This window comes from Eptatretus burgeri, chromosome 5 (assembly GCF_056783735.1).
Source record: "Eptatretus burgeri isolate ZD-2024b chromosome 5, Ebu_testis_v1, whole genome shotgun sequence".
NCBI lineage: Eukaryota > Metazoa > Chordata > Myxini > Myxiniformes > Myxinidae > Eptatretus > Eptatretus burgeri.
In genome coordinates this window covers 19,584,853-19,611,607 of record NC_140965.1, presented here as the reverse complement: position 1 = coordinate 19,611,607, position 26,755 = coordinate 19,584,853, and the positions used below count along the sequence as shown (strand labels likewise).

Below are 26,755 nucleotides of genomic sequence, written 5' to 3'. Positions count from 1 at the left end.
AACACAGGGATAATCGAAAATAAAAACTTTTACATTGACATTACGTGCACGAGACAAGGTTTATTGAAACAAAATCAACACCTCCTCATTTCATTTAGAACTCCTCTTCATTGGGGAATGTATGAAGTTGGGGGAGAGGAGTGGAGGGTGTGGGAGCGAGCAAATGGAGCGCACGGAGTAGGAAACGAAATGATCGTGTGTACGGGTTTTAGGGTCGTGTCTTTACAAACAAACTAACGGTTATCTCGATATAACAACTGGAACATAAAGGTAACCAGAGAGTTGGTGTCAAAGCCATTCAATGCTCGCCTGTTTATACATTTATCGTTTTTAAAAGACTAGTCTAATAATATTTTTTATAAAGCATTGCAGTGAAGTCTGATCCAAATAATTTTAAAGCACTATATGTATTTGTATATTGTAATCAGTAAAAAAATAGTGTGGTAGATAAAAACATTAGAAAGGAAATAACTTGCACCAAAAACTTTAACATTTTCATGCTGACGCTGACGCTGACGCTCACGCCGGGGTATCGCTATAGCTCTCTGTTCTTCGAACAGGCGAGCTAAAAAGGAACCCTTCCAAGGTGATTCATGAACAACAAAACCTTTTCTTTTTCACCTAAACGGAGTAAGATCATTGGATTTATAACTCACACGGAAACACATGTGGCATTTCATGCCCGTTACTATTTGTATTTCAAATAAAGCATTTAAAATAATCATAAAAGTTTAAAACAATTCAACATGTATCCATTACATGGGAGATGTAGGTAATCTTGGACTGGAATCGATACTGTGTACCAGGTTCAGTGTATTTCACTCAACTTGTCCTGACGATTAAAACTGAAAAAACAATGTAGCCATTGAATGGTACGTTGGCCAGCCACGTCCTCCATATATAATACCGACGATACGTTTGATCAACTTCAAGTTGACAAATTCGTGCTAACCACCATGGGTAGCAAAACAAAACTGCGGTTCAGTAATGGCAATCCCTTTCTCTCTGATGAAGGGGAAAAGCCTGAAACGTCAGCTTCACTTTGCTTCCCACAGTGGTTAGCACGTCTTTGGCCTGGCAGGATGGCCTACAGGTACGCACACTCCCCTCTGACCCGTCTAGCCTGGGTTTGAATATTGTCCCAGCTGTAAATTGTCATCCTGGTGTTTGGCAGGCATGGCGATCCTTCAGTGTGTGTGATGGATGTTGCACCGGGCATCCTGTCTGCTGGCATTAGTTGGTGGACGTTAAAGGTCCCATGGTGTCCTTTGTGTAGAGTAGACGAGCTATTGCCAGCACTCTGAACAAATTTCAAATTACTGCTCCAACCTACAGAGGCACTGCATCCACGGCACAGCTGCACCCCCAGAAAATGACATCAACCCACAGCTATGTGCTCTATACAAAATAAGAATCAGAAGAAGAAGAAGAAGCACATCTTGTCAGCTTACAGTTTATAAAGACCATGGTTCGAATTGTCCGCCAACATAGACCGACTGTAGCCTTGCAAAAGTCTCATATTTCTCAGGTCCTCAGCTTAACCAAAGTGGACTGATTTCATCAGTGGATAACCAGACATGACGGTTGCCTTATTCATGGGAAAGAGATCACACTCGATACCCTTAACTACTTTTGTTGTCAGGGACTTCTGAATGGTGTTGTGAAAGGGCAGGTTCTTCCTGTGTTACTGGCATCAGTTCTTCGCGTTTCTGAGGAATGAGTTGAGCAGCCCCCCTGGGAATGGGAAAACATAAAACCAGGATGAAGGTAAGAATCTGCTCCGCTTTATGTTTGTAGCAGGCATGTCTCCCGTCGCTTCACGAACTAGTTTAATCAAATCTCAGCAAGTTGTACTTCACAAACATATTGCTTATGTGCCTGTGAGTGTGAATGAGGATGTTTCATGAATTGAAACACATGAAAAAATGATCTTTTATAACACATAATTGTTGTTTGTGTGCTCCTCTCATGTATTTATATATTTTTCTATTACTTCGAGAAGTATCAAAATATTTCCTTTTGTGTGTTCCTCCCATGTCCTTGTAAAAGATGTGTACTATGGTACAATAATGAATGTTGTTGGAACCGCTAAAACAAAGCTTGAGGTCCCACTTCTTCTTCCTCAATTCTGAAAATGCAGGCTTTTAAAACAGGCAGGTAAATGTGAGTAAAGGAACAAATTTTTGTTCCAAGTAAACGCATAATTAACTTTGCAACTAAGTAAATGAATTATTAGCTTTCCAACCAATTGACTGGATTATTATCTTTCCAACCAATCAACTGCATTATTAGCCTTCCAACCAAGTTAATGGATTATTCGTTTTCCAACCAATCGAATGGATTAATATCTTTCCAACCAATTGAATGCATTATTAACTTTCCAACCAATTGAGTGCATTATTAACTTTCCAACCAATTGAATAGATTATTAGCTTTCTAACTAATTGGATGGATTATTAACTTTCCAACCAAGTAAATTGATTGTTAGCTTTCCAACCAATTGAAGGGATTATTACCTTTCCAGCCAAGTAAATGGATTATTAGCTTTCCAACCAATTGAATGAATTTTTAGCTTTCCAACCAAGTAAATGGATTATCATTCCAACCAATTGACTGGTTTATTAACTTTCCAACCAAGTAAATGGGTTATTAACTTTCCAACCAATGGAATGGATTATTATCTTTCCAACCAATTGAATGGATTATTAGACTTCCAACCAAGTAAATGTATTATTAGCTTTCCAACCAATTGAATGGATTATTAGCTTTCCAACAAAGTAAATGAATTGTTAGCTTTCTAACAAATTGAATGGATTATCTTTCCAACCAAGTAAATGGATTTTAAGATTTCCAACCAAATGAATGCATTATTAGCTTTTCAGCCAAGGAAATGGATTATGAGTTTTCCAACCAAGTAAATGGATTATTATCTTTCCAACCAATTGACTGGATTATTATCTTTCCAACCAATCAACTGCATTATTAGTTTTCCAACCAAACAAATGGATTAATATCTTTCCAACCAATTGAATGGATTATTAACTTTCCAAAGGTAACACTTGTATTATTGTATGACAGCAAAGACTGTAGTAATGTGTTTCACATGGAGAAACTTGTCTCCTTTTACACATATTGATTGTGAGAGGACTTATTGTTTGTTGTATCACTCCATTACTTTATAAAAAGTTAAGTGAAATAAATTGTCATGTTTTATGCTGTAATCCACACAAGTAATTGCATCATCCAACAATCATGCAATGTTGGATGAAACAATAACATAAAGTTTGTACTGAACAAATCCTATGGCCTTTAGTCATTGCATGTCTTTGGCAAGAGTAAGAGTATGATGGGTTGCATTCGTGACGAGGCCATGAAATTGCCTCTCTAATCAGAGAGTATGTTGTTATTGCATGGAATGGTCTTCCTTGGAAGGTAGTGTCAGCATAAAGTCGATAGGTTTACATTTGAGTTAGATCGTTAACTAGAACTAGGGATGGGTGATTGGATACCAACCAACCAAATGAATGGATTATTGTTCGAATTGGTCTCATCAAAAGGTGAACACACTGTTGGTCATTGTTTATTCCTCACCCCATAAGTCTTCACCCTCCCATCCATCCATTGAGACCATACCCTGTGCAGAGTGTTGGTGCTGCTTAAGTAGTTTCCTGGGCTATTGGGCACAATCCTGGAGAGGTCACCACTCTGATATAGGATACCAGCAAGCTCTAACTCATTTTGCCAACCTAAGGAGGACAGGCAGAATCAACCCCACCTGGTATTAATTCAACAGCCAAGCAGGATTTGAACTCAGGATCCCAGGATCCCAAGCCCACCACCCTAACCATTAAGCCAACACCAGGCATGCCCTCCCCCCTACTCTTTTATAATTTTGAAGTATTGAATATATAATTTGGCCAATGCCGAGCAAAATGAGATCGTTTATGCCCGATATGTGAAAAACCCTGTAACCAATGTTAACAGAAAACAGATTTTTTTTTTTTTGGAATGCCGGCTGCATTTTCCTTCCAAACATCATATTTTACAAAATTCTCCGTGGAAAGGTGCACCAATGATGAAAGTTTCGTGTCAATCACTCAAAAGGTTGCGGAGAAAATGAATCTAAAAGTTAATAAAGGTGAAAAAGTGAGAGTGGAAGAAAAAAAAAAGGGAGGACCTTGGCCGACGTTCCACATGGTAAAGGGTGATTGGGACACCTACTACCAGTGTTATATATCGAAACACGAGTGTGCCAAGCACTCCGCTGATCCCCAATGGACACAGTCCACACCAAAGCGTCGCCTCCAACACAGAGGCTTCGGCCCGGTGAGTGTCAAAGACAAAGATTTTTGGGCTTTTAAGCCCGAAATCCAGATCGGTGGTTTCGTTTGATGTTTAATTGATGATGACCAAATAATCTTTGTCTCTTAGTCAGAGTCGTATATATATATATATATATATATATATATATATATATATATATTGTTGCGGTTCTTGGAACTGCATGCATCCAACAGATAGTGGTCCCAAGACAGTTATTCCATTATTCTACGTGTAGATAGTCCCTTTCCTTTTATCTAGCGGGACAACAAGGGAGTGCGTTGCGATGATCTCATTGCTAGGTTTGCTTACATCATTTTTTTCTTCATTTCATCCCTATTCTTTTCGTCTGATTATTCCTGAGGTAAATCTGAGTCACGTGGGCTTTCATGGAGGCCAGCGCGTGCGGCTCCGCTGTGAGGAAACGATAACGCGTGGACATTAACGGCGCAGAGCCCTCGTTCTCAAGCGAGCCCTAAACCCAACGTGTGCAGCGAGTCATACAGTGCAATTAGCAGTGCGGGATTATCGACTCGAGCTTCCGATGATCCGGGAAAGATTGCCGGTTGCATTAAAAAGGCATACGAATGAATACCTCTAAAGAGGCTGCACGAATGGTGTTTTTCACAACACAAGAAACACAGCCAGCACGACGCCCACGCTGCACGAAACGCGAGCGGAGGCCGATAAAGGCGACTCCACGCCACGTTGGGCAGGATATGAGTGTGCGAAGTAAGAAGCTGTGCGTTCTTTTTCAACCAAATATTTGACACATATCGGTGTTCGCCCTGTGCACACGCCAGCAGAGTCGTGCGAACGCAAGCGCTGGCCACGTGCATAATGGCTGAACCTCGCGCACTGTATAGAATTTGCTCGAAGGCAGACACGTACGCCGCTCGCGCAACATGCATGGATTTATCCATAACGATGTACCTTCGGCCCTCGCTGGCAGCAGCAGATTCCCCACGGATGGTGAACGTCTTCTCGTCTCTATGGCCAGCGAAGCTGCGATCGAGCCAGGGAGTGTTGTGCAGTGCGGGCCGCATTGGCGTGCGAGGAGCGGGCACGTTGATCGGCGCTGGTCGGACACCCGAGCGGGCATGTGGGATGCTCGGCCGGTCGCCAGGGCACGGCACGGGGATTTTTGTGGGACGATTCTGGTGCCAATTTTGGTGTGGGCGATTTGTGTCATGTTGTGGGGTCGGAGCGGAATATTGCCGCTGTCTGAGATGACCTTGCCGGAAATGAAGTGAGGCGGTTTCCGGCCAAAGTTAGCGAGCCACGTGAGGGGTCGGGGCCAATCGGAGCGCCAGATTCAGGTGATGACGTTTCGCTTCGGAGTGGCCCCTCCCACCCCGCTGCAAGTCCTATAAAGGTCGAATCGGTCCCTCCGCCTTTCTCTTTCGCTCGCTCTGGCCTCGCCCTCGTCTCTCTGCACGACCCGCCTCCTGCTGCCTCGACTCCGCTTCTCTCACCTCACCCTCTTCTCTCTACACAACCCGCCTCCTGCTGCCTGGACTCCGCCTCTCTCGCCTCGCCCTAGTCTCTCGGCACGACCCACCTCCTGATGCCTGGATTCTGCCTCTCTCGCTCTGGCCTCGCCCTTGTCTCTGCTCGATGTCACCACGACCCGCCTCCTGCTGCCTGGACTCTGCCCCTACTCCACTCAAGCCCCTCCTTCACTAACACGGTCTCCACACATGCTGTTGAAGCCAAAGATGACACGCCAGGTGTCGGGTACCGCACCACGGAACACCCCCCCGAAACATATTGGTGGCGCGTCCGTGTAATCAAGAACAAAGGTACCGAGATCGTAGCTTCAACTCCTCTCCCTTTTTGTTGCAATACTCCCTTTTCATCGGGTTTTGCGTGTGTGTGTGTGTGTGTGCGTGTGTGTGTGTGTGTGTGTGTGTGTGTGTGTGTGTGTGTGTGTGTGTGTGTGTGTGTGTGTGTGTGTGTGTGTGTGTGTGTGTGTGTGTGTGTGTGTGCGTGTGTGTGTGTGTGTCCTGGCACCTGTCTGCTTAAGTAAGACTGTAGAAGATCGTTATTGTTATTATTTTTGCGTCAAGTCTGCTCTGTGTCCGCTTTTGTAAGTTGCTTGTTTATTTGCTGCACCACACCTCTCTCCCTATCTCTGCACAACACACCCCAATAAATCCTGATCGTGCCACATGCCATTCCTCGCCCATTGTTAATAAATTATTATTCAGAATGTTCCCTGCTCGTTTTTGTCTTTTCTTCCATTGATCCAGCATGGTCTGAATCCTAGTTTAGTCGGGACTTTATTCCCAACGATCCGTTCCTTTTAGCTGGAACGTCCTTGGCAGTGTCGCTCAGCTGCATCCAATCCGGTAAAGTGATCCGGTCCGGTAGAGTGACCTGGTTCGGCAAAGGAGTACCGAGGGCGTGTTCCCCGGTAATTAAACCACGTGATTAATTAGGTAACCCGATTAACCCATAGACGGGATGACCCAAGGTCACGCGGTTGAGATATTGGCGCCCAGGGTCGGTTAAGCGACCCACCACATCACGGAGTTATCCGTGTGCGACGGCCTACAATTCCCGGGAATCTGGTGGGAGCCGAGATAGCTTCCCCCACATAGTGGTCTTCTCACCCGACCCGCAGCAATATATATATATATATATATATATATATATATACATACATACATATGAGGTGCCGCGAGGAGGAGTGATGTAAGGGACACATCCGCAATTTTGGAGTTAATGCCATATTGCACTATTTTAACCCTTACCCTATCATCCGAGCCTATCATCATCATATTAAAAATGTCGCTTACATCACTCCTCATGGGGCCTTATATATATATATATATAATGGAGGGAAAGTATGTTGTATGTCAGCACATGCAAGTTTCGTTTGCTTCCATCAAGTTTTGAAGAAAATTTTTTTTCGCCCATTTTGCTATCCTCTTCCTTTTGAGGTGGGGGGGGGGGGAGGTGAGGGAGCTACCTCACAAGCATTACGCTTGTTTTTGCTTCATGTACAGAACCTGGGTTGTTTCAAAAAAATTAAGCAGTACGCATGTTATGGTTGTGGGGGTAGATGGAGGAACTTCATGGGAACGTTAGGATTGAATAGAGTGGTTTGGTGTTTGGACGTGTAGGAGACATCTCAATGTAATTAGGTAGGGAAACTGTGGGCTTAAGTGTTACTTGTCACTACACTGGGGGTGGTGCAGTGTTAATTAGACAGGGATTAAGGATAATTTCCCCCAGTATGTGATTGCCACCTGTGACCTATTCCTACGTTTTTTCCATTTACAAGCCAGCCATGAAGGACTTGGGTTTTTATAACAACCATAACAACAAGCAAGCGAAACGTGCCGAACAGGCAGAAGCCCCGCCTTCCCGGGTTTCGGGTGAGCAAGCCACACATGGAAATGGAAGAAGTGAGGAGGTTGTTGGTTTGGTTGGTTCCGTTCAGTGTGTAAATAAGGGACGCACGCAGTCGAGAGACAAGAGAGCTGGGAGATGGCTTGAAAGATCGAGGCATTACGGCTGGCTTTCCTTTGATGCATGAAGAAGATGGTGCGATTCTCGTGTTCGTGCTGATGCGAATTGGCTCTCGTGGTGGAGCAAGACGCTGGCCATTGGTTCTTGGCTGATCATGAGAGATGGACCTTGAAGCTTTGTGTATGTCACCGAAGAGGACGGCGCCATTCTGCAGTGCCATGATCGGCAAGCACGATTGACGAAGAAGCCACACGGTGGTCTCTGAGCTCTGGTGTTGAATACCGCTCAAGAATTGCTGGACAAACGTTTTTCCCGCTGCGATAGAGTGGCTTGGTGCGATTTTGTGCAGGATGAAGCGCCTCGATTCCAAGTTCCATAAAGACAATCTCTGGACCAAGATAAGTGCCAGAATAAAGGGAGGATTTTCTTTCATTGCATTTCCCCCTTGTCTGAATTTAAGTCTGTGTGTAGAGGTGCCTCGACCTTAGGTTTAATTTATCTCACGTTTATTATTACATTTTGCATTATTGTCCCTTATAAATATTTGCCTATTTTCATTAAATCCACATTTATTTCAAGTTGCTGTGTTTGTGTATTTGTCGTGGGGTTTGAATATAACCCCCCCCCCCCGTGCCTCCGTTGCTCCGCCAGTGCCGATTACCCCTTCTGCACGCGTTGTTGTCTCTGAGGATCAATGTATCCGCCTCTTAAGGAAAACCGCTTGGTTATCTGGGCTGGCTGGTGTAAACCGCCATCCACCACAATTTGGGTTAGGGGACTAACGTAACCGCCAGGCCTGCGACAAAATAATGGAGGGAAAGTATGTTGTATGTCTGTATATTGTACGTTTCATCTATACCTCCAAGAGGATTTGACTTTGGAAGCTGAAACTCTCAGGGATTAATGAGAGCACTCTGAAGTTGTGCACATGCCAGTTTCATTCGCTTACATCAAGTTTTGAAGAAATTTTTGTTTTTTTCACCCATGTTGCCATTCTCTTCCTTTTGGGGAGGGGGGAGGGAACTACCTCACAAGCAGTACGCATGTTTTTGCTTCATATACTGAACGTAGGTTCTTTTTACATTTTTGAGAGTAATTGAGGCAGAAGTTTGTTGTCTATACACCACCCAAATAAGGGATGTGGTGAGAAGAGCGTGTTGCATGCTTGTAACAAGATCGTTTGTAGGGTGGGTATTCTGCCAATATATATATCTTACATCCTGGTGATGTCTGTGCTTGCCCCATTGTTCTCATCCCCACTCATCTTCTCCAAATCCCCCCACCCCCTTACACTAAATGGTGAAGTCCAGCGAGGTGAGACACAGGTAGAGTGAACTAGTAATCGGCGTCCACAACCATCCATGATCATATTGTGTAACATCGGCCAAGGCCCTCGTTTTGGTTTTTTTCCCACCCTTCCCTTTTCACCTTTATTCGTTTTTAAATTTTTCTCCGCAATGGCTTGAGCGATTGAGACAAAACTTTCAACATAGTAGCCCTACCGATGGAGAATGTTTCAACAAATTTACATGATTGGATGGGGAAAAAAAGAGGTCAGCATTCCAAAAAGTCTGATTTCTCTAGGCATGGGGTGCAGGGTCTTTCACGTATCGGGAATAAACAGCCTCGACCTTGCTAGGCTTGAATGCAAGCATGATGGGCCAAGTGGCCTCCTCATGTACGATTGTTCAACAAAGGGTCTTCATGCTTGTAATCCAAGGGAAAAAAAACATGCCCTTGATCAAGATCAGAGAACCAACATCAAGTGAAGCAAGGCAGATGTACCAATGAGAAGAGAAAGACCATCATAGAAAGAGAAATACCATGGTATTATCAACCAAATCAAAGGTCCTTAGGGAGAATGATTGTTTCTGCATTACATGACCAGCAACGCGAGCTTCCTGTTCGATGTCATTGGTTGTGGACATTTTTTTTCCAACACCATGAAGCCATGTAGATACAAAAAGATCTTGGAGAAGTCCATCTGATCAACTGTGACCATTTTGATGACATACTAGACCGAATGTCTCGTGATTACTCCAATCCCTTTGATTTCAAGTGTAAATGCTCACACTAAAGAAACAGTGAAGGAAACCTGACATGTATATGGAGGTTAAGCACTCAGCATTTTTGATTAGTATCTACCTTCATGAAAGGGAAAAGTAAAACTGACAATTATTGGCGTGTGTCGTGTGTGTGTGTCGTGTGTGTGTGTGTGTGTGTGTGTGTGTGTGTGTGTGTGTGTGTGTGTGTGTGTGTGTGTGTGTGTGTGTGTGTGTGTGTGTGTGTGTGTGTGTGTGTGTGTGTGTGTTTCAGTGCAGGTGGAAGGTTTTCTCAGTGGGGCCTACATGATGAGTGCTCCTGGCAGGAAGAGCATGGCAGCACCGAGCATGAAAGGCAGGCCTCGGGCCGTCGTCACAGTGGCCGAATAGATAGAGCCAAATGCTGCTGAGGCAATGAGACCACTCATGCTCTCAACACAACCAACAACAGCAAACAGGGCTCCTGTAAGGAAACAATAACCAGGTTGGTAAGATAGGTTGCATGTAAGCCTCACTTAAAATCCACAAGGGTAGTTCAACTTTAACCTGGACCTTTGTTTATGAATGGTAGAACGTGCATCGATCGTTTTGAGGGAATGTGTCTTAATAAAGTTAGTAACCAATAATCAGGTGTTTCCTGCTTCAGTGAACATGCTGAACATCAACATGGTGGCAAATAAGTTAACAGAGTGTGCAACAGCAAATAATTAAAAGATTTCTGGTCAAAAAATGCAAAACAGAAAGCCTGCTGGGATTTACATTTGATTGGCTACACAGTATGGTTGTGATGGCCTGGCAAGAAAATTCCTATTAAAGAGCACCTTGGGTGCAATGAGTGAGTGAGGCTATCAAGAATAATGTCCAGCATAGGCCACATACAAATCCTAAATAATTATACACTGAAGACAAGCATAAGCGTCAACTTTTAAAATAACAATAATTTATAATAGCGTGAGTTTCCTTGCAAGGAACATCGACGCAGGAGTTAATTTGGCCCATCAAAGCTTGCACTAGTATTACTAACTTATGGCAGTTTGGCTGTGCTCTATCCTTTTTAAATACTGAGTGTCAAGCAAGGAAGCAGGGTGTCCCATTTATTAGGTCTTTAGTTTGACTCGGCCAGGGCTATAACCGTCGATCATTGGACTAGCACAATCAACGTCAAACTCTCACCGTTACGCCACTGAGTCTTGTTAAGACAAATGTGTGTGGTTATCAATATTTATGTAGTTTTTCAAAAGATAAACGAAAGAAAGGATTCAATTTCTCCTAAACAACAGTTTTACATTTGGCAACAAGATACTCCAGCAGACAGTGGGGATACCCATGGGTTCAGATCCGGCCCCTTTATTTGCAAATTTATTTCTGCACATGTACGAGTCCAATTGGGTTTAGAACATGTGCAGGAATAAACTAACAACTGCACAAAGGTGTGGAAACATCTTACGATTCATTGATGATGGATTTGTATTTGATCAGCTTCATGATGATGTATCCAAAATAACTCAAATTAAAAAAGGAAAACTAAACACTTCAGTTTCTTTTTTGGAATTACAAATCGATCTCAATAATAATAAATTTCACACCAAATTATTAATGATAAACGAGACGCTTTTCCATTCTACATTGTACGAATGCCTATCTTCGACAGAAATATTTCTCAGAAGTTACTCTATGGTACGGTTGCAGGTGAAATAATTATGACTGAGAGTAACCACACACAGCACTGAACTTGTCAATAGATTAAAACATCTAGTCAGACGTTTACCAACACAGGGGGCTACAGTTAACAGCTTAAAACAAGTTTTCTTTAAGATCATAAAATGACACAAAATAGAATTAGTGAAATACAATACCAATAGTAAAACATTATAAACAGGATATTTATATAAGTACATTATTTAAAAATATATACATGGAAACCATTTAAACCCATTTTAGTGGTTGCTGGGAGACAAGAAAGCAGGTTAAAAAAAAAAGTTTATAAACCGTTTGAATATTTGAACAACAGTTTGATCCAGAGGTCAGTTGGATGGTCATGTTTGTTGGTGGACGTGTTATATTTCAGGTAGGATGTGCATGATTTAATGTATCATCATAAAATAGAATGTGTGATGAGAGTTGTAAAGATGTGATCATACATTAAATCCTCCGAGTCGAGTCTGTGTAGTGATGTTGCATTGATGGGTTCACTGACTGCCTGGATGCATCTGAGGTTGTGGATCTACTGATGTGGGTAACCTACTGATGTAGGTAACCTACTGATGTGGATCCGCCGTTTGGAGAGGTTCTGGGCTGAAAGGATCAAAACCTTGAGGAAGAACGGTGCCAGCTGATGATCCAGACGGTCGGAAAACCATTCATTTGCTTACAGGTTAAGGTTCTTACTGTGGGTAAGGGAGCTATGTTTTGAGGTTAATATTATTTACAGCAATCCTTTAAATTATATTATATTTCAGGAATAGCCAATATTGTACAATTGTGTGCGTGTGTGTGTGTGTGTGTGTTTAAGGTACCTGGAAAAGTAAACATACAAGCTCAGTTACAAGTATAAATAAAAAGCCCAGGATGAATTTGGAGCACCCATGTTAGCTTGTGGAAAATCAAATTTTAATTTCTGTTCCAGTTCTAATTGGTGGCTTAAGCAGCAAGTCTTCTGCTCAAGTTTCTCCTCACCGTGCCTGTGCGGTCCAGCGAGGTAAGACATCTCTGTACGAAGTAATGGAGTCGTCATCATGGCAGGAAATCTTAAAGCATATCCTACAATACACACATGCCAAACTTAATTTAATATCCAAAGCTCAACATCAGAACACAAGGAACCTCGATTAGAGGACCCAACATTTAATAGCAATTATTAAATCACTGTGATTCCACCAAATCTGGTGATACAAACCATCTAACATCTCCACCCACTCCATTTCCCAAAATCAAACATTGTATGATTGTCCTCATGTACCTAAAAATAGGATAGGCGTTGATCGTGCCTGTCCAATGGTAACCAAGCCAGCAGCACTTGACACCAGTCCAAAGGTAGCCATTACAGACCAGGAAGGGCACCAACATTTCATCAAAACATTTAGCTTGGTTTCCCTTGTTTGAACAGCTTCCGCAGTTCCATCAGCACATTCATTTCTTTTGAATAATTGTGTTTTCTCCACTTCTCTTGCTTCTACTCCAGCTTTTCTGCTCCATGTCCACATCCAAAGAATAAACAGGCTGGTTAGGTAGGTTGCATGTTCAGCTGCTGATCCAAGGCCTACAAGTAGTGGAGACCAGCAAAGAGGTGGTGCTACTTCGAATACCACAAAAATATCTTTTGCACCAAAGTGGACAATGACGACGACACCAAAGGCAACCAGTAGAAATGCAAGTGGGATTGGAGCATTCGAGGATGAAAACAGCCCCACAAGAGAGGACAAGAGGAACCGTTGCCCTTTTAAGTCTTGGCCTATCGGGTGGGACACCACAGTTTGATCCGATGCAATTTTAATAACAGCTGCATTCTCTGCCATCTCATTTATAGGTTTTTCCTCCCTTCCTATCCCCCAACCACCCATGTCCTGTAAATCATCACTGCCGATATGTTTGCTGAAAGATTGGTCATTTTCCACCGCGTCGGTCTCCTCCATACTTATTCGTTGCAGAGTGTGAGGTTTCGGCTCAACCAAGCCAAAGCAAACGTAGGCTAGTGCTGCGAGTTGGGCGGCTAAACATACCCAAGCAGGCCCGACTAAACCATATGCCTTCATCCAAGGTCCAGTGCTCAAACCTGCCACCATGCCTGCCATGCCAAGAGAAGCTTCGAGAATTGCTATATGCGGGGCTCTTCTAGCTGGACTACAGTTGTCGGCCTCATAAGCAAAGCCGGCAGCCAGCAGGCCTGAGAAGTCACCCAAAAGCCCTGATGATGCACGTGCAACCACAACCAATGGCAATGGCAAGTTGCAAATGATCATGGCCACAGTCATAGCTGCCTAGAAGGGTAAGGGGAGAAGTAAAATGAGTGAAGGGAGAGAGGCAGGTGGGTGGGTAGATGATAAAAAGAATAAAGGTGAGTTCTCACACATGGCTTATGCATGTTCAGGGGGGACCTAAAATAAATTAGAATAGTCTGTTAACCAATTCCATTTTCTTTGTAAATGCAGCTTAAAGACTGCTTCACAAAAATGATTTCTGTTTGTCACTCATGTGTTCAAGGCTTTGTAAATTTTGCATGAATGGTCTTCGAATAATGTGACACAAAACTGCACTGACTCGTGCAACCAAAATATTTTGCATCCTGGGAAAGAATATCCATTATTTAGCTTCTTGGAATTGAAAGTCAAGCTTGTTTTGTTGGATTGAATTAACAATCATTACTGGAATGTTATTTTGGAGTGAACTCTGAGCAACTCTGCAATATAAGTCGGGCAAATTCAGATGTTGTCAATGGGAACATCCTTCATGATGCATCCATGGACGATCATGTCATTGCACAAAGTAAAATGCGTAGATAATCACATTGTCCACAACAGAAAAACTACAAAGAGTCATCACTGACAACTCCACAAATAATGCAATTACAAGCACAACGTTATAATAATAATAAAAAATACATGCCTGTGCAATGAGGCCCAGCAGGGTAAGCCCCATGACTGGTTGGCGACCCCATTTATCACTTGCAGCGCCTACCAGTGGAGTCGAAATGAGGCTCAGGATTCCTCCAGCAAGTCCAGCCCACATGTTCCATCTGGCTGCCTCGGCCTCTGCGACCTAAGATAGGTCACATGGACGACAATGAAATTATAGGTACCTGCAGTGCAAATCACAAAGAAAGTCGATTATGGAAACCGAGCAAATGGAAACGTCATCTGTCTGTTTCTGGGGCTTCATTGCGGGTGAAACCCAAAACTACCTTGTGGTGCAGTGGCAGCAGAGAGTGCTGCCTCAAACTACGCTGCCATTTAGAATGAGACATTAAGCCAAATATCTGAGTTTGCAATTATGTGTACATGAAAAATCCCACAATGCAATTTTCCAAGAATATGATTTTGAGGAAGTGTTTTGCCAAACTCAAACCATAACTCATTGAAACACTCACTGGTGTACAAGGGCTGTGTAAGCCCAATGTGAGGTCACATTAAACCTTGGGAAAACATTTTCGGCATCAGGATTTCTTAAAAGGACAACAACACATGCACCCCCTTCACCATTTGTCCTCATCTCCTCCAAATCTCTTCCATTCTTTCCTTCTTCTCTCCAACCATCCTTAACTCATTTCTCTATGGAGGCAAAAAGTGGAAATCTACCACTTGGCAAAAGTCTGACATCTGTATTGAAAGCAAGAACCCGATAACTAACAAACATTTAAAACAGCTTGGCCATTGTCCTCAGAAGAAGCTCATGTAACTATCAAGTTCATGATGATATAAAAATAATTAATGATAATTTTATGGGAATTAAATAATCATCTGTACTACCTTCAGCTGTGAATCTGTCGTCTCGTTTCCACAAGTGTTGTGCTCCGTTTCATTGCTCATATTATCACCGGCCAAGACACGGAACATGTATTGGGTGGTAAGAGGACCGAGCACAGCCAGACCAAACATAGCCAAGGCAATAACAGGGGCCGATCCCAACCATATACAGGGTGAGTGCAACAATGAGCAAGAACGGTAAAAAGGAGTTCTGGGCGAACAGGGAAAGTGTGGTTGCTTGGAGTCCTTTCCAGGAGAATCACGAGCAGATCTTGGTAGAGAGGGTGATGAGGGTGGGAGAAGATTTGGAGAACGTGAACGATGGCAACAGGACATCGGATCGGAGAATGGTCTGATCGGAGAAGAAGAGCGTGGTGCTTGACGCATACACGGTAGGGCACATGCATGGGAATGAGATGCGGACGAAGACAGAGATAATGATGGAGATCTCCGAGGAGAAGACGGTGAGTGCGATGGGGAGTCACAAGCAGAGATTGTGGGAAACTGAGAGGGAGAGCAGTTTGACTGGTGATGAGATGCAGGGGAATGAGAGAATGGTAGCAGTTGAGGATCTTGGGCAGGAGAGAGGTTGTGCTCATCCATTTTCAAAAGTAGTTGAAAAAAACAAAAAGTTCTTTCCTTAATTTCAACCTCAACTTCTGGAGCTTCCCAAACTTCTTTTTCTGCAGAGTTTCTTAATCAACTTCTCATTCATGTTCATCTTCCTTCATTCTTGGTTCTTCAGACATTCACTTCTCTGCTTGGCAGGCAGTAGGTCTCACCAAAAGTCTCAGTGAATGATTTGACTTTTGAACGTTTTCCTGAAAAGCACAAACAATCAAACAAACAAACTTGGTGCAATTCAAGCAGTAAAACTCCTCTGGCATGGCACAACCCAAGCATTCAGACTCGCTCAGTGCATTCGGATCACTTACATTTGCGTGGCTCAATCCAAACACTACCAACGCGCCTGGCGCAAGGCAAGCTCAATCACTCGCCCTGACACAATCAAAGCTCTCACACTTACGATACACAAGGTGAATCACCTGCCCCGGCACAATCATAGCTCTCACACTCATGAAACTCACGTGAAATCACTCGCACTGGCAATAAAATGAGGGCCTTGGCTGACGTTCCACAACATGGTCAAGGCCGATTGTGGATGCCTATTTATAGTACTGTATATAAATAAGGAAGCCAGAAGAGTGCTGCAAATTCCTGTCAAGTCTACCTCATGTCAGTCATTGGAAAGACCATGGAGAGCTTAATAGGTGATGCATTGATAAAGCACTTTGTCTTCTACCGTCTCCTCTCCGGTCTCGCCTCCCCCACCCCCTGCTGTGTCTGTGATTTGTCCCCACCATATTTCCGCAGGGCGTTCAAGGTCCGCCAACAACCCCCTTCTAGTAAAACAACCAAAATCGGAATCACTGCTCGCCTTCACTTTTTCATTCCTCTTTTTTACCGCCTTTGGAATAAACTCCCACACTCTGTTCAATACCATTCTTCCCTCCAGGCCTTCAAAACAGCTGCTCACAACCACCTCTTATCGTCCCCCATCCAAATCCTCGTTATTTTCTACCCCCGATAACCCACCTCCTTCAAATTCCCTGCTTTCCTCCCTGAAAGTCCCTGTAATTTCCATCTTGTATACCCTGTGTTCCCCACCCCCATCCCTCTTCCTTCCACAGATCTCCGAATGTCTCTGTTCCCCACTGTTTTGTCCTTCCCACTCCCACCCCTCTTGTCTCATGTCCCCCTTGCTGGGTGTTGTGTGTTAGCTCTCACACGAGCCTCGACAAGGTATACAAAAAAACAACAACACATGCTTGAGTATGGCATGCTTGTTCACTGTCAACATGGCAGATCATCCTAGGAAGATCATGTGATACAGTGGCTTTGGGTACTGCAAGAATGGACCAAGTTAATGAAAAAAAATATAATGACCGTTTTTACAGCCATTTTTCCCTGCTGTGCAGGGGTTTGGCTTTTTCTTGAGGCAATGTTTTATGGCCGGATGCTCTTCCTGACGCCAACCCTGGTCGCCTCTTACGACACACAGGGATATGGTACACCTATTCTAACTGGGGCATACACCGGGACCAGTACACTGGCACTCATTTCGCCGACCTCGGAAGGATGACAGGCTGAGTCAACCCCCTGGTGTTAATTCAGCAGCCAACGGGGCTTGAACTCAGGACCCTTGGATCCCAAGCCGCCACCCTAACCACTAAGCCAACACCAGGCTTAATGGACCAAGTTAATGGATGAGAGGAAAACCATTAAATGCGCACTGCCTAGATTTCAGAAAGGAATTTGTCAGCATCCCCCATGAACGACTGCAAGGTAAGCTGGCAGCTGACGGAGTAAGTGAAGGCCCTGACATAGATAAGAGCCTTTCTATCTCACAGGAAACAAAAAGTGATCATGAATGAGGCTGCATCATCGTGGTCACCAGTTTCTGATGGGATACCACAAGGTCGTGCGTTAGGTCGAGTGCTATTCAAGATCTTCATTAATGACCTCCTCGATGAAATACATGGAGCTGTCGAGTCTGAAAGATGGCAACTACCTTTCAACAACCAAAACATGCAAGGTTCTTGGCATTGGCCAGGGAAATGCACAAACTGTATACCAAATGAATGGAGTTGGAGGTGGAGGCCAAAACCAGCAAGGAGGACCTGGGTATCAAGAACTGATAGTGAACTGAAATTATATCAACATGTGTCCACCAGTTAGTAAGACTTGCATGTTACTTGGTGTCATCAAAAAGGACGTTCAACCAAGTTAACAGGGAGGTTTCATCTGTTGAGGCCTCAGCGAGAATATGACAACACCCTGTGCCACCTCCGTTTCAAATGAGGATGCTGAGAGAGAGTACAAAACGTCCAGAGGAGGGTGACGAAGCTGGTCCACAATGTCAGTGATCAAAACCATCAGGCACAAAGGCTAAAAATCCTCAACGTGCACTCGCTATTCCACCGAAGAAGAACAGGGGACATGATAATGGTTCATCGGATCATGCACAGAATGGTAAAAATAGACCTAACCACCTCTTCTCTGCAACCAAATACACACAGCAACTCGAGGGCATTCACTCAGGCCATTTAAAGGGAAGAAGTCGCCCCGAGGTGAAGAAGATTCTGAGTGACAGAGCGGTCTCGAGGATTGGAAGTTTACCACAGCAGGTTATTGAACTTGACCAGATTGTAAAGAAGAAGATTCTAGTGACAGAGCGGTCTCGAGGATTGGAAGTTTCCACAGCAGGTCATTGAACTCGACCCGATTGTGAAGAAGAAGAAGAAGAAGAAGAAGATTCTAGTGACAGAGCGGTCTCGAGGATTGGAAGTTTCCACAGCAAGTCATTGAACTCGACCAGATTGTGAAGAAGAAGAAGAAGAAGAATAAGAAGAAGAAGATTCTAGTGACAGAGCGTTCTCGAGGATTGGAAGTTTCCACAGCAGGTGATTGAACTCGACCCGATTGTGAAGAAGAAGAAGAAGAAGAAGATTCTAGTGACAGAGCGGTCTCGAGGATTGGAAGTTTCCACAGCAGGTTATTGAACTTGACCAGATTGTAAAGAAGAAGATTCTTAGTGACAGAGCGGTCTTGAGGATTGGAAGTTTCCACAGCAGGTTATTGAACTCGACCCGATTGTGAAGAAGAGGAAGATTCTAGTGACAGAGCGGTCTCGAGGATTGGAAGTTTACCACAGCAGGTTATTGAACTCGATCCGACTGTATAGAAGAAGAAGATTCTAGTGACAGAGCGGTTTCGAGGATTGGAAGTTTACCACAGCAGTTTATTGAACTCGACCCGATTGTAAAGAAGAAGATTCTCGTGACAGAGCGGTTTCGAAGATTGGAAGTTTACCACAGCAGGTTATTGAACTCGACCCGATTGTGAAGAAGAAGAAGATTCTAGTGACAGAGCGGTCTTGAGGATTGGAAGTTTCCTCAGCAGGTCATTGAACTCGACCCGATTGTGAAGAAGAAGAATAAGATTCTAGTGACAGAGTGGTCTCGAGGATTGGAAGTTTGCCACAGCAGGTTATTGAACTCGACCCGATTGTAAAGAAGATTCTAGTGACAGAGTGGTCTCGAGGATTGGAAGTTTGCCACAGCAGGTTATTGAACTCGACCCGATTGCAAAGAAGATTCTAGTGACAGAGCGGTTTCGAGGATTGGAAGTTTACCACAGCAGGTTATTGAACTCGACCTGATTGTGAAGAAGAAGAAGATTCTAGTGACAGAGCGGTCTCGAGGATTGGAAGTTTACCACAGCAGTTTATTGAACTCGACCCGATTGTAAAGAAGATTCTAGTGACAGAGCGGTCTTGAGGATTGGAAGTTTCCACAGCAGGTTATTGAACTCGACCCGATTGTGAAGAAGAAGAAGATTCTAGTGACAGAGCGGTCTCTAGGATTGGAAGTTTACCACAGCAGGTTATTGAAGTCGACCCGATTGTAAAGAAGAAGATTCTCGTGACAGAGCGGTCTCGAGGATTGGAAGTTTTCCACAGCAGGTTATTGAACTCGACCCGATTGTAAAGAAGATTCTAGTGACAGAGCGGTCTTGAGGATTGGAAGTTTCCACAGCAGGTTATTGAACTCGACCCGATTGTGAAGAAGAGGAAGATTCTAGTGACAGCGGTCTCGAGGATTGGAAGTTTACCACAGCAGGTTATTGAACTCGATCCGACTGTATAGAAGAAGAAGATTCTAGTGACAGAGCGGTTTCAAGGATTGGAAGTTTACCATAGCAAGTTATTGAACTCGACCCGATTGTAAAGAAGAAGATTCTCGTGACAGAGCGGTCTCGAGGATTGGAAGTTTGCCACAGCAGGTTATTGAACTCGACCCGATTGTAAAGAAGAAGATTCTAGTGACAGAGCGGTCTTGAGGATTGGAAGTTTCCTCAGCAGGTCATTGAACTCGACCCGATTGTAAAGAAGAAGAATAAGAAGATTCTAGTGACAGAGTGGTCTCGAGGATTGGAAGTTTGCCACAGCAGGTCATTGAACTCGACCCGATTGTAAAGAAGATTCTAGTGACAGAGCGGTTTCGAGGATTGGAAGTTTACCACAGCAGGTTATTGAACTCGATCCGACTGTATAGAAGAAGAAGATTCTAGTGACAGAGCGGTTTCGAGGATTGGAAGTTTACCACAGCAGGTTATTGAACTCGACCTGATTGTGAAGAAGAAGAAGATTCTAGTAACAGAGCGGTTTCGAGGATTGGAAGTTTACCACAGCAGTTTATTGAACTCGACCTGATTGTAAAGAAGATTCTCGTAACAGAGCGGTTTCGAGGATTGGAAGTTTACCACAGCAGGTTATTGAACTCAATCCCATTTTGTACTGCAGAACGCTCACACATTCGCATCACAAAGTATTAACTGCAGAAGTGACCAGAACCACAGGACACGACGTTTTATCCCGTGTAACAGTACAACCATGATGATGAGTGCAGGTCGAGCAGAATGACGATGTGCCATGCACTGTACGTGTTCACAACTCGCTCACCGATCGATCCCATTAACAAAACCAACTCGTTCTATCCCCTCAAGAAGCGGGAAACGTGCCGAACTCACTGGAACGTGACCCGCAACGTGTGTGAAACTCACGGACTCCTGTTCAGGCCGCTCATGTACTCGAGTCACTGATTTGGCGCCAAACGAACGACAACACGAGCTCGTGGACCGGCGACCTGAGGTAACCGAGCCACCATCACGGGGACCAAAGGTTATCCTCTTTATCAGAGTTCAGGTATGTGGAAATATGCTCAATTATTTTATTCACCCCCATAAATTCCTGGATATGACACTAGTAACGCTTAAACCGACGTGGTAATTGTTAACTAGGAAAACGTCTCATGAACAGGATGTCGAAGTGAGACGTTTCCGTACTCCGCACTGTGTACACGGACTTACGTGTCCTGGTAATCTTGGATATGCGTACGTTACGTTTACACGACCCAGGTTACGAGCAGTGTGAAGTTTGATTACATTTACCTTTCCTTTATTGTTGCTCTTTTTGCGATCAAATGTTGGCGCTATGACTTGAGGCGGTGTGTAACATTTCGAAGCGTTGTTCGCTATATTTCGCGTCACTTGTTTCCGAGGTAAGAATCCCGAAGGAAATAATCCACATATATCACGGAGTTAATTTCTGACGTGTTTTAAAACCTCGCGAGTATGGAATACATTTTTTAAATTATTATTATTATTTTATTTTTTTTATACAACGGAAAAAGTAAAGGGAATGGGGAAATAAATGGTGGGAAGTAAATGTAGTGGAGGGGGAATCGGGAGGGAGAGGAGAAATGGAATATGGGGAAGTAGTGAGGGAAGAATTCGGGTGTTGTGGTGACCATTAGTCACATCGTGGCATGTTTTGGTTGAATGCGAGGAACTGGGAGGAAAGCTCCTGTAGGAGCGAACACACAACGCACAGCAAGGGGGCATGAGACAAGAGGGGCGGGAGTGGGGAACAGAGGGTACGCAAGATGGACATTACAGGGACTTTCAGGAAGGAAAGCAGGGAATTTGAAGGAGGTGGATTAACGGGGGTAGAAAAGATCGAGGATTTGGATGGGGAATGATAGGTGGTGGTGAACAGCTATTTTGAAGGCCTGGAGGGAAGAATGGGATCGAATCGAGTGAGGGATTTTATTCCAAAGCCGGGAAAAACAGAGGAATGAAAGAGTGAAGGTGAGCAGTGATTCGTGATTTTGGTAGAACTGTAAATGCAGTGTGAAGCTGCTGGGTCGATGAAAAGTACCGGGAAGAGTAGAGGGACACGTGGTTCCAGGAGGTGGAGAGATCGAAAGGATACAAGGAAAATTATTGATTTTTGATGTATTTTTTGAAGAACAGGTAAGATTCGGGAATGGAAGGTTGTAGGAAGAAATGGTGAAGGTAATGGTGAGAGAGGGTCAGCTCAGGAGAATAAAGATGGTGTGCTGGCAGAAGAATAAGAATAAGAGGAAACAGAAGAGAAAGAAGAAGAAAGATCGGGACTCGTGAGTATGCAAGGAGTAAGGTAGTGTTTTTGGGTTTTTTTTGGATTTAAGACAAGAAACAGAGTGTTTAGTTGGGAGGGATGGGGGACGTTGGGAAAGTGGGGAAAATAGGAATTGAAGGTAATGGGGAGAGAATACAAATTAAAATGATCGTACACCCAGAGGGGAAGGATGGGTAGGCCTCAAGGAACAATCCATCCCTTCCCACCATCCATCCATCCCTTCCCTCCATCCATCCCTTCCATCTATCCATCCATCTATTCCTTCCTTCTATCCAACCGTTCATATGGAATGACACTGTGGGGCACAATTCAGGCAGGTGGTCGTCCAGAAAGACGGTGCAGCTTGCAGTGCAGCCAAGTGGTTTAAACACTCAAGCAAGCACTCCAGTGAAAAGGTTGATAAGGAATGGCAGGCTTGGCAAGCGATTAGCGATCGGATAACCAATCCGTCATATTAAACACCTCCCAGAGACGTCTGAAATGTCAAACTATGTCTGAATTGAACAAATGAACACTTTTTTTTTAGCAGTGGGATCTGCTGCTAATTTCAGTTCTGAAGCTTAGGTTTTTAATTCGGCTTAGTAGTTTAAGATAGTCTAAAGGTTATCTCATGTGCGGAAATGAAATAAAGGCATGAATGCAGTCTCAGGTGTTTCGTAGAGTTCGTCTCCCGCATGTACTCGGCTGTTGACTGCAATGCAGGTGTTAATCAAGCCAGACTTTGGATGTTTCAGAAGGGGGAAAAAAATGGGAAATCTTCCACCAACAAAAGGATGCTCTTCAGTTGCACTACGCAAGAGCTAATTACCAGGCAAAGGTGTGGCTGAGAAATAATGAGTGTAACAATCGGCAGAATGTTGGATTGCCATCATCGGCAGGGGGGTGGAAAGAATCCGGAAACAGACTGGTAGTAGTGGGGCAACTTAGCATAGCAATTGTGCATTTTGTGAGGAAAGCACCAAATTTGGCACACTAGTAGCCTATCATATTATGAACAGATTTGGATATTGGGCCATCTCAAAATTTTTTGATGGCAGTGGAAAATGGCTGCCACAGCCATCAGCGGCTGAATTTGAGATTGCCCAATATCCAAATCTGTTCATAATATGATAGGCTACTAGTGTGCCAAATTTGGTGCTTTCCTCACAAAATGCACAATTGTTATGCTATATTAAGCTAAGTTGCCCCACTATAGTCGTTTGGATGACGCTACCTGCTGCAAGAAGAAGTGCAGAACTGCCACCTGCAAATGCACAAAATCATAACAAATGTGTATCCCTGCCTGTGGTTGTGATGCAGAAGGATGCTGCAATCCAGTGAGAAATAGTTGAACTCTGATGCTGCAGTTGTCTCAGACATAGATAAGAGCAAAGTGGCAGTCAGGAACATTAATATACTGTTACGGCTGTGGAAATTTGCAATACACCAGAAAGGTACTCAGGTTAGATATATCGATAAGTTCCAGTGTCGTTAGTCCACACCCGTTGTTTAGAGGGAATATGTGCGATTCATCTGGGCTGCGACACTTTGTTTGCCATTTTTCTTTCTCTATCGTTATTTTGGACCAATAAGCCCGCCAACAACTCAAACACCACCACCTTTGCCTCTTTACCTCCACAACTCCACCCCGCAAACATCGCTTCACCGCTATTCTCAAACGACGCCCGCCAACAACCAAACCACCACAGCAAACCCCCCACCACCTTTGCCTTTCTCCTTCCACAACCATCAACCACACCACCTGCCAACACCAACCGTCGTGCTGTCCAGGGCCTGTTCGGTGACTGTTGCCGAACGCGTCGAGCCGCGAGTACAAATGGATGCCTTTACGGGAGAGGAAATCGGATCAGGGGAGGCTCACGCCCCCTTTTTCTCCGTCCAATGGGCGAGCGTCGGGCGGTGTGGCCCCACCCCCAAGCGTGATGCATGTGGACTCCTTTTAGGAGGAAATTTGGATCAGGAGAGGTTCACGCCCCTTTTTGCCTGACCAATGGCTAAACGTCGGGTGGCGTGGCGCCGCCTCCAAGCGCGTTTTGATCCGCGAATTAGCATACACTCTCCTCCCCCGGTCTATAAAGACGTCGCGCTGTGCTGGCTGGGCTGGTCGAGTGAAGACGGAGGTCGTTGTTGAGGTTGTCGTTGCGGGGGCTGGTCGAGTGAAGACGAAGCTCGTCGTTGAGGTTGTCGTTGCTGGGTTGAGGGACGAGTCGCGGAGTGAAGCGGGGACGTGGAAGAGGTCTCAGGGGCGAGAGTTCGCCGGAGTCAGTGTGGTCCCAAGGCCCGCTAGCGGGAAGGAGCATCCGCCGTTCCCCTCTCTCCACCCCGAGCATCAACAATTTCCCCCATCCACGCTGAGATAGCGCTGGTAACCCCGTCCGTTCCCCACCCCAACCGTCGTGTCGACCGACCAACACGTGCCTGTGCAACGCACGCCTAAAGGAGCTCACCGACCACACCAGGGGCATGGAGTCAGGCACGTTACACTGACATTGCGGCTCACCCGCCATCGTGCCACGAGGGCTTGGGTTAGACCCCTTCGGTCTCGTGGACCTGGCCGCTCACCCAGGTCCCACATACATTTGGTCCACGGACCTGTCTGCCCCCTTGCCTATGAGGGTGGCTTTTATTTGCTTTTTGTGTAAATGTGTGTGTGGCGCCAGTCTTTTAAGTAAACCTGAATAAGTGCTTGTACATTGCTGTATTCGGTGGTAACTCTTGTGCTTGCTTTCACTGTATGGCTGTAAATACGTGCCTTGTCTGCGTGTGTAATAAACTACTTGCTTGTTGAACTGTTTCCCGTTTCGTTGCATCCTTTCCTTTGTTTGAAAGTTCCATCTTGCATCACGTAAGGGATTGGTAGTGGGTGTGGACGCCCAATAAATAATCTGAACCGTCGAGGTCGGCGATAACTCCGCTCAGTTATCCCTGCAGCACGGAACGAGCCGCTTAAGCGGTTCGTGTCCGGAGGCAACCTGCGGTGTGGTACAACTCCTCGGTACACTACCCGCGCGAGTACTTAGGTATATCGACATTCAGCAATTCACCCTATTTCGCGCGCGTAGAATGCGGACTGGGTTGTGGTGAGGTTAAACCCCACACGTGGCTAGCTCCTTGGCGGTAGTTCCAAGAGGGTCACGACTGAATTGCCCGTCCCGGTGGGCGAGGCGGCTGCTATTAGAGTTACGCGGCCGATCGCACGCCGGGCGGGCGAAATTCGTAACAATACATCTATTACCCATGTTTTCAAACGTGTGATATAAAAGTTGTATGTACGTTATTATTTTTGGATTATTTGCAATTAAAACTGAGTGAAATTGTAATTGGTTTTGTCATTTTCTGAATCACTGACCCTGAAAACATAAACAATCGACACTGAGATTCCAAAAAAATTCTGGAAGAATTCGTGAATCCATGCTTCAAAAATGGTTACACTGGACCCACATGGTGGCCATTTTGAATGACGTCATTTATACGATTCAGGGTGATCTGGGAAAGTGTCATCCCACCCAGCTGATGATCCTGAACATATTACCATCACATTTGGGTGGTTCGTTTTCTTGTAACGTTAAAATGCCATCCAGCTAAAATTTCATCATCTTTCCATTGGTTGGCTGGCTAACTACAATGGACAATTGTTATAACACTATACGTGAGTCAGTCTTTTAACGTGCCCTGTAGTTGAATCCTCAAACTATATACCTTATATTTTGCACTTAAAACAGTTGCCTCGACTAGCTCACATGGGTTTTGTAAGTGCTACAGGTTTGTTTGTGACATTTTGAGACTTGAGAGGAGGAACGATGCAAAATGGTTGCCATGTTATGGTTACATGAAAATGTATCCACTTAAGGTTAATAGGATAATTCCAGGATATCCTATTAAGTTTAAGTGAAAGCCTTTTCATGTAAACAGTCCATGAGCTCTCTTCCTGAGATGGGGCTATCTGCTTTTTACCACCACATATATGGTATCACCCCCTCCCCCCATGTATGCCCTTCTGCCTTTCCTTTCCACACTGTTCCTGCAACCTTCTTTCCGATCCACGTCCTCTCCTCCTCCATTACCCATTTTAACTCCCTCCCTCCCCCTCCCTCTCCACCAACGTGCGTACGTAATAAATATACACTCAAAACGCAAATCTTCACTCTCTGCACTGCTCCTTCAATATAGTCTCAAACTAAACATCGGATATCCTTGAATTTTTCATAGGTGCAAATATCACAAAACCGGTGAAGATATTTAACAAAGGGATGTAGAGAACACAACTCCTTTATACCTGAGCTGGCTCATTTCACTGAGACAATGATTAAAGTTGACAGACAAGAGGTAAACGGCATAATCCATCAGAACCTTTCCAATTCGTCGCGTGTGTCGGTTTTAAGGGGGGGGGAAGATCAGCGAGAGGGAAGCTTACAGGTAACAACGTAACTGTG

At 44.5% G+C, this 26,755-nt stretch overlaps 1 protein-coding gene and 1 long non-coding RNA gene across 6 annotated transcripts; one reads left to right on the top strand and one right to left on the bottom strand.

Moving 5' to 3' along the window:
• Nucleotides 1-40: 40 nt before the first annotated feature.
• Nucleotides 41-26,755, bottom strand: LOC147025968 (proton-coupled folate transporter-like). 5 transcript variants are annotated; one of them, XM_085880903.1, is made up of 7 exons: nucleotides 26,737-26,755; nucleotides 15,302-16,119; nucleotides 14,438-14,594; nucleotides 12,799-13,812; nucleotides 12,516-12,599; nucleotides 10,146-10,302; nucleotides 41-1,734 (listed from the first exon to the last, which is right to left on the bottom strand). In XM_085880903.1, the coding sequence occupies exons 2-7, from the start codon at nucleotides 15,899-15,901 to the stop codon at nucleotides 1,623-1,625; spliced, it is 2,124 nt and encodes a 707-aa protein (XP_085737029.1). In that variant the 5' UTR covers nucleotides 15,902-16,119; nucleotides 26,737-26,755; the 3' UTR covers nucleotides 41-1,622. The 5 variants fall into 5 exon arrangements, with proteins under 5 accessions (XP_085737029.1, XP_085737025.1, XP_085737026.1 ...); XM_085880899.1 differs by lacking the exon at nucleotides 26,737-26,755 and adding an exon at nucleotides 20,924-21,189; XM_085880900.1 differs by lacking the exon at nucleotides 26,737-26,755 and adding an exon at nucleotides 20,891-21,028.
• LOC147025969 (uncharacterized) lies at nucleotides 1,642-12,600 on the top strand. Its single transcript, XR_015058069.1, has 3 exons — nucleotides 1,642-1,767; nucleotides 10,114-10,323; nucleotides 12,466-12,600. It is a non-coding gene; the product is annotated as an uncharacterized LOC147025969 (long non-coding RNA).

Coding starts and splice junctions, on each gene's coding strand:
- LOC147025968 (XM_085880903.1), bottom strand. CDS start 15,901: ATGGATGAGCACAACCTCTCTCCTGCCCAAGATCCTCAACTGCTACCA. Junction 14,595..15,301: donor CGACAGATTCACAGCTGAAG/GTAGTACAGATG, acceptor GACCTATCTTAG/GTCGCAGAGGCCGAGGCAGC. Junction 1,735..10,145: donor CTGCCAGGAGCACTCATCAT/GTAGGCCCCACT, acceptor TCCCATTCCCAG/GGGGGCTGCTCAACTCATTC.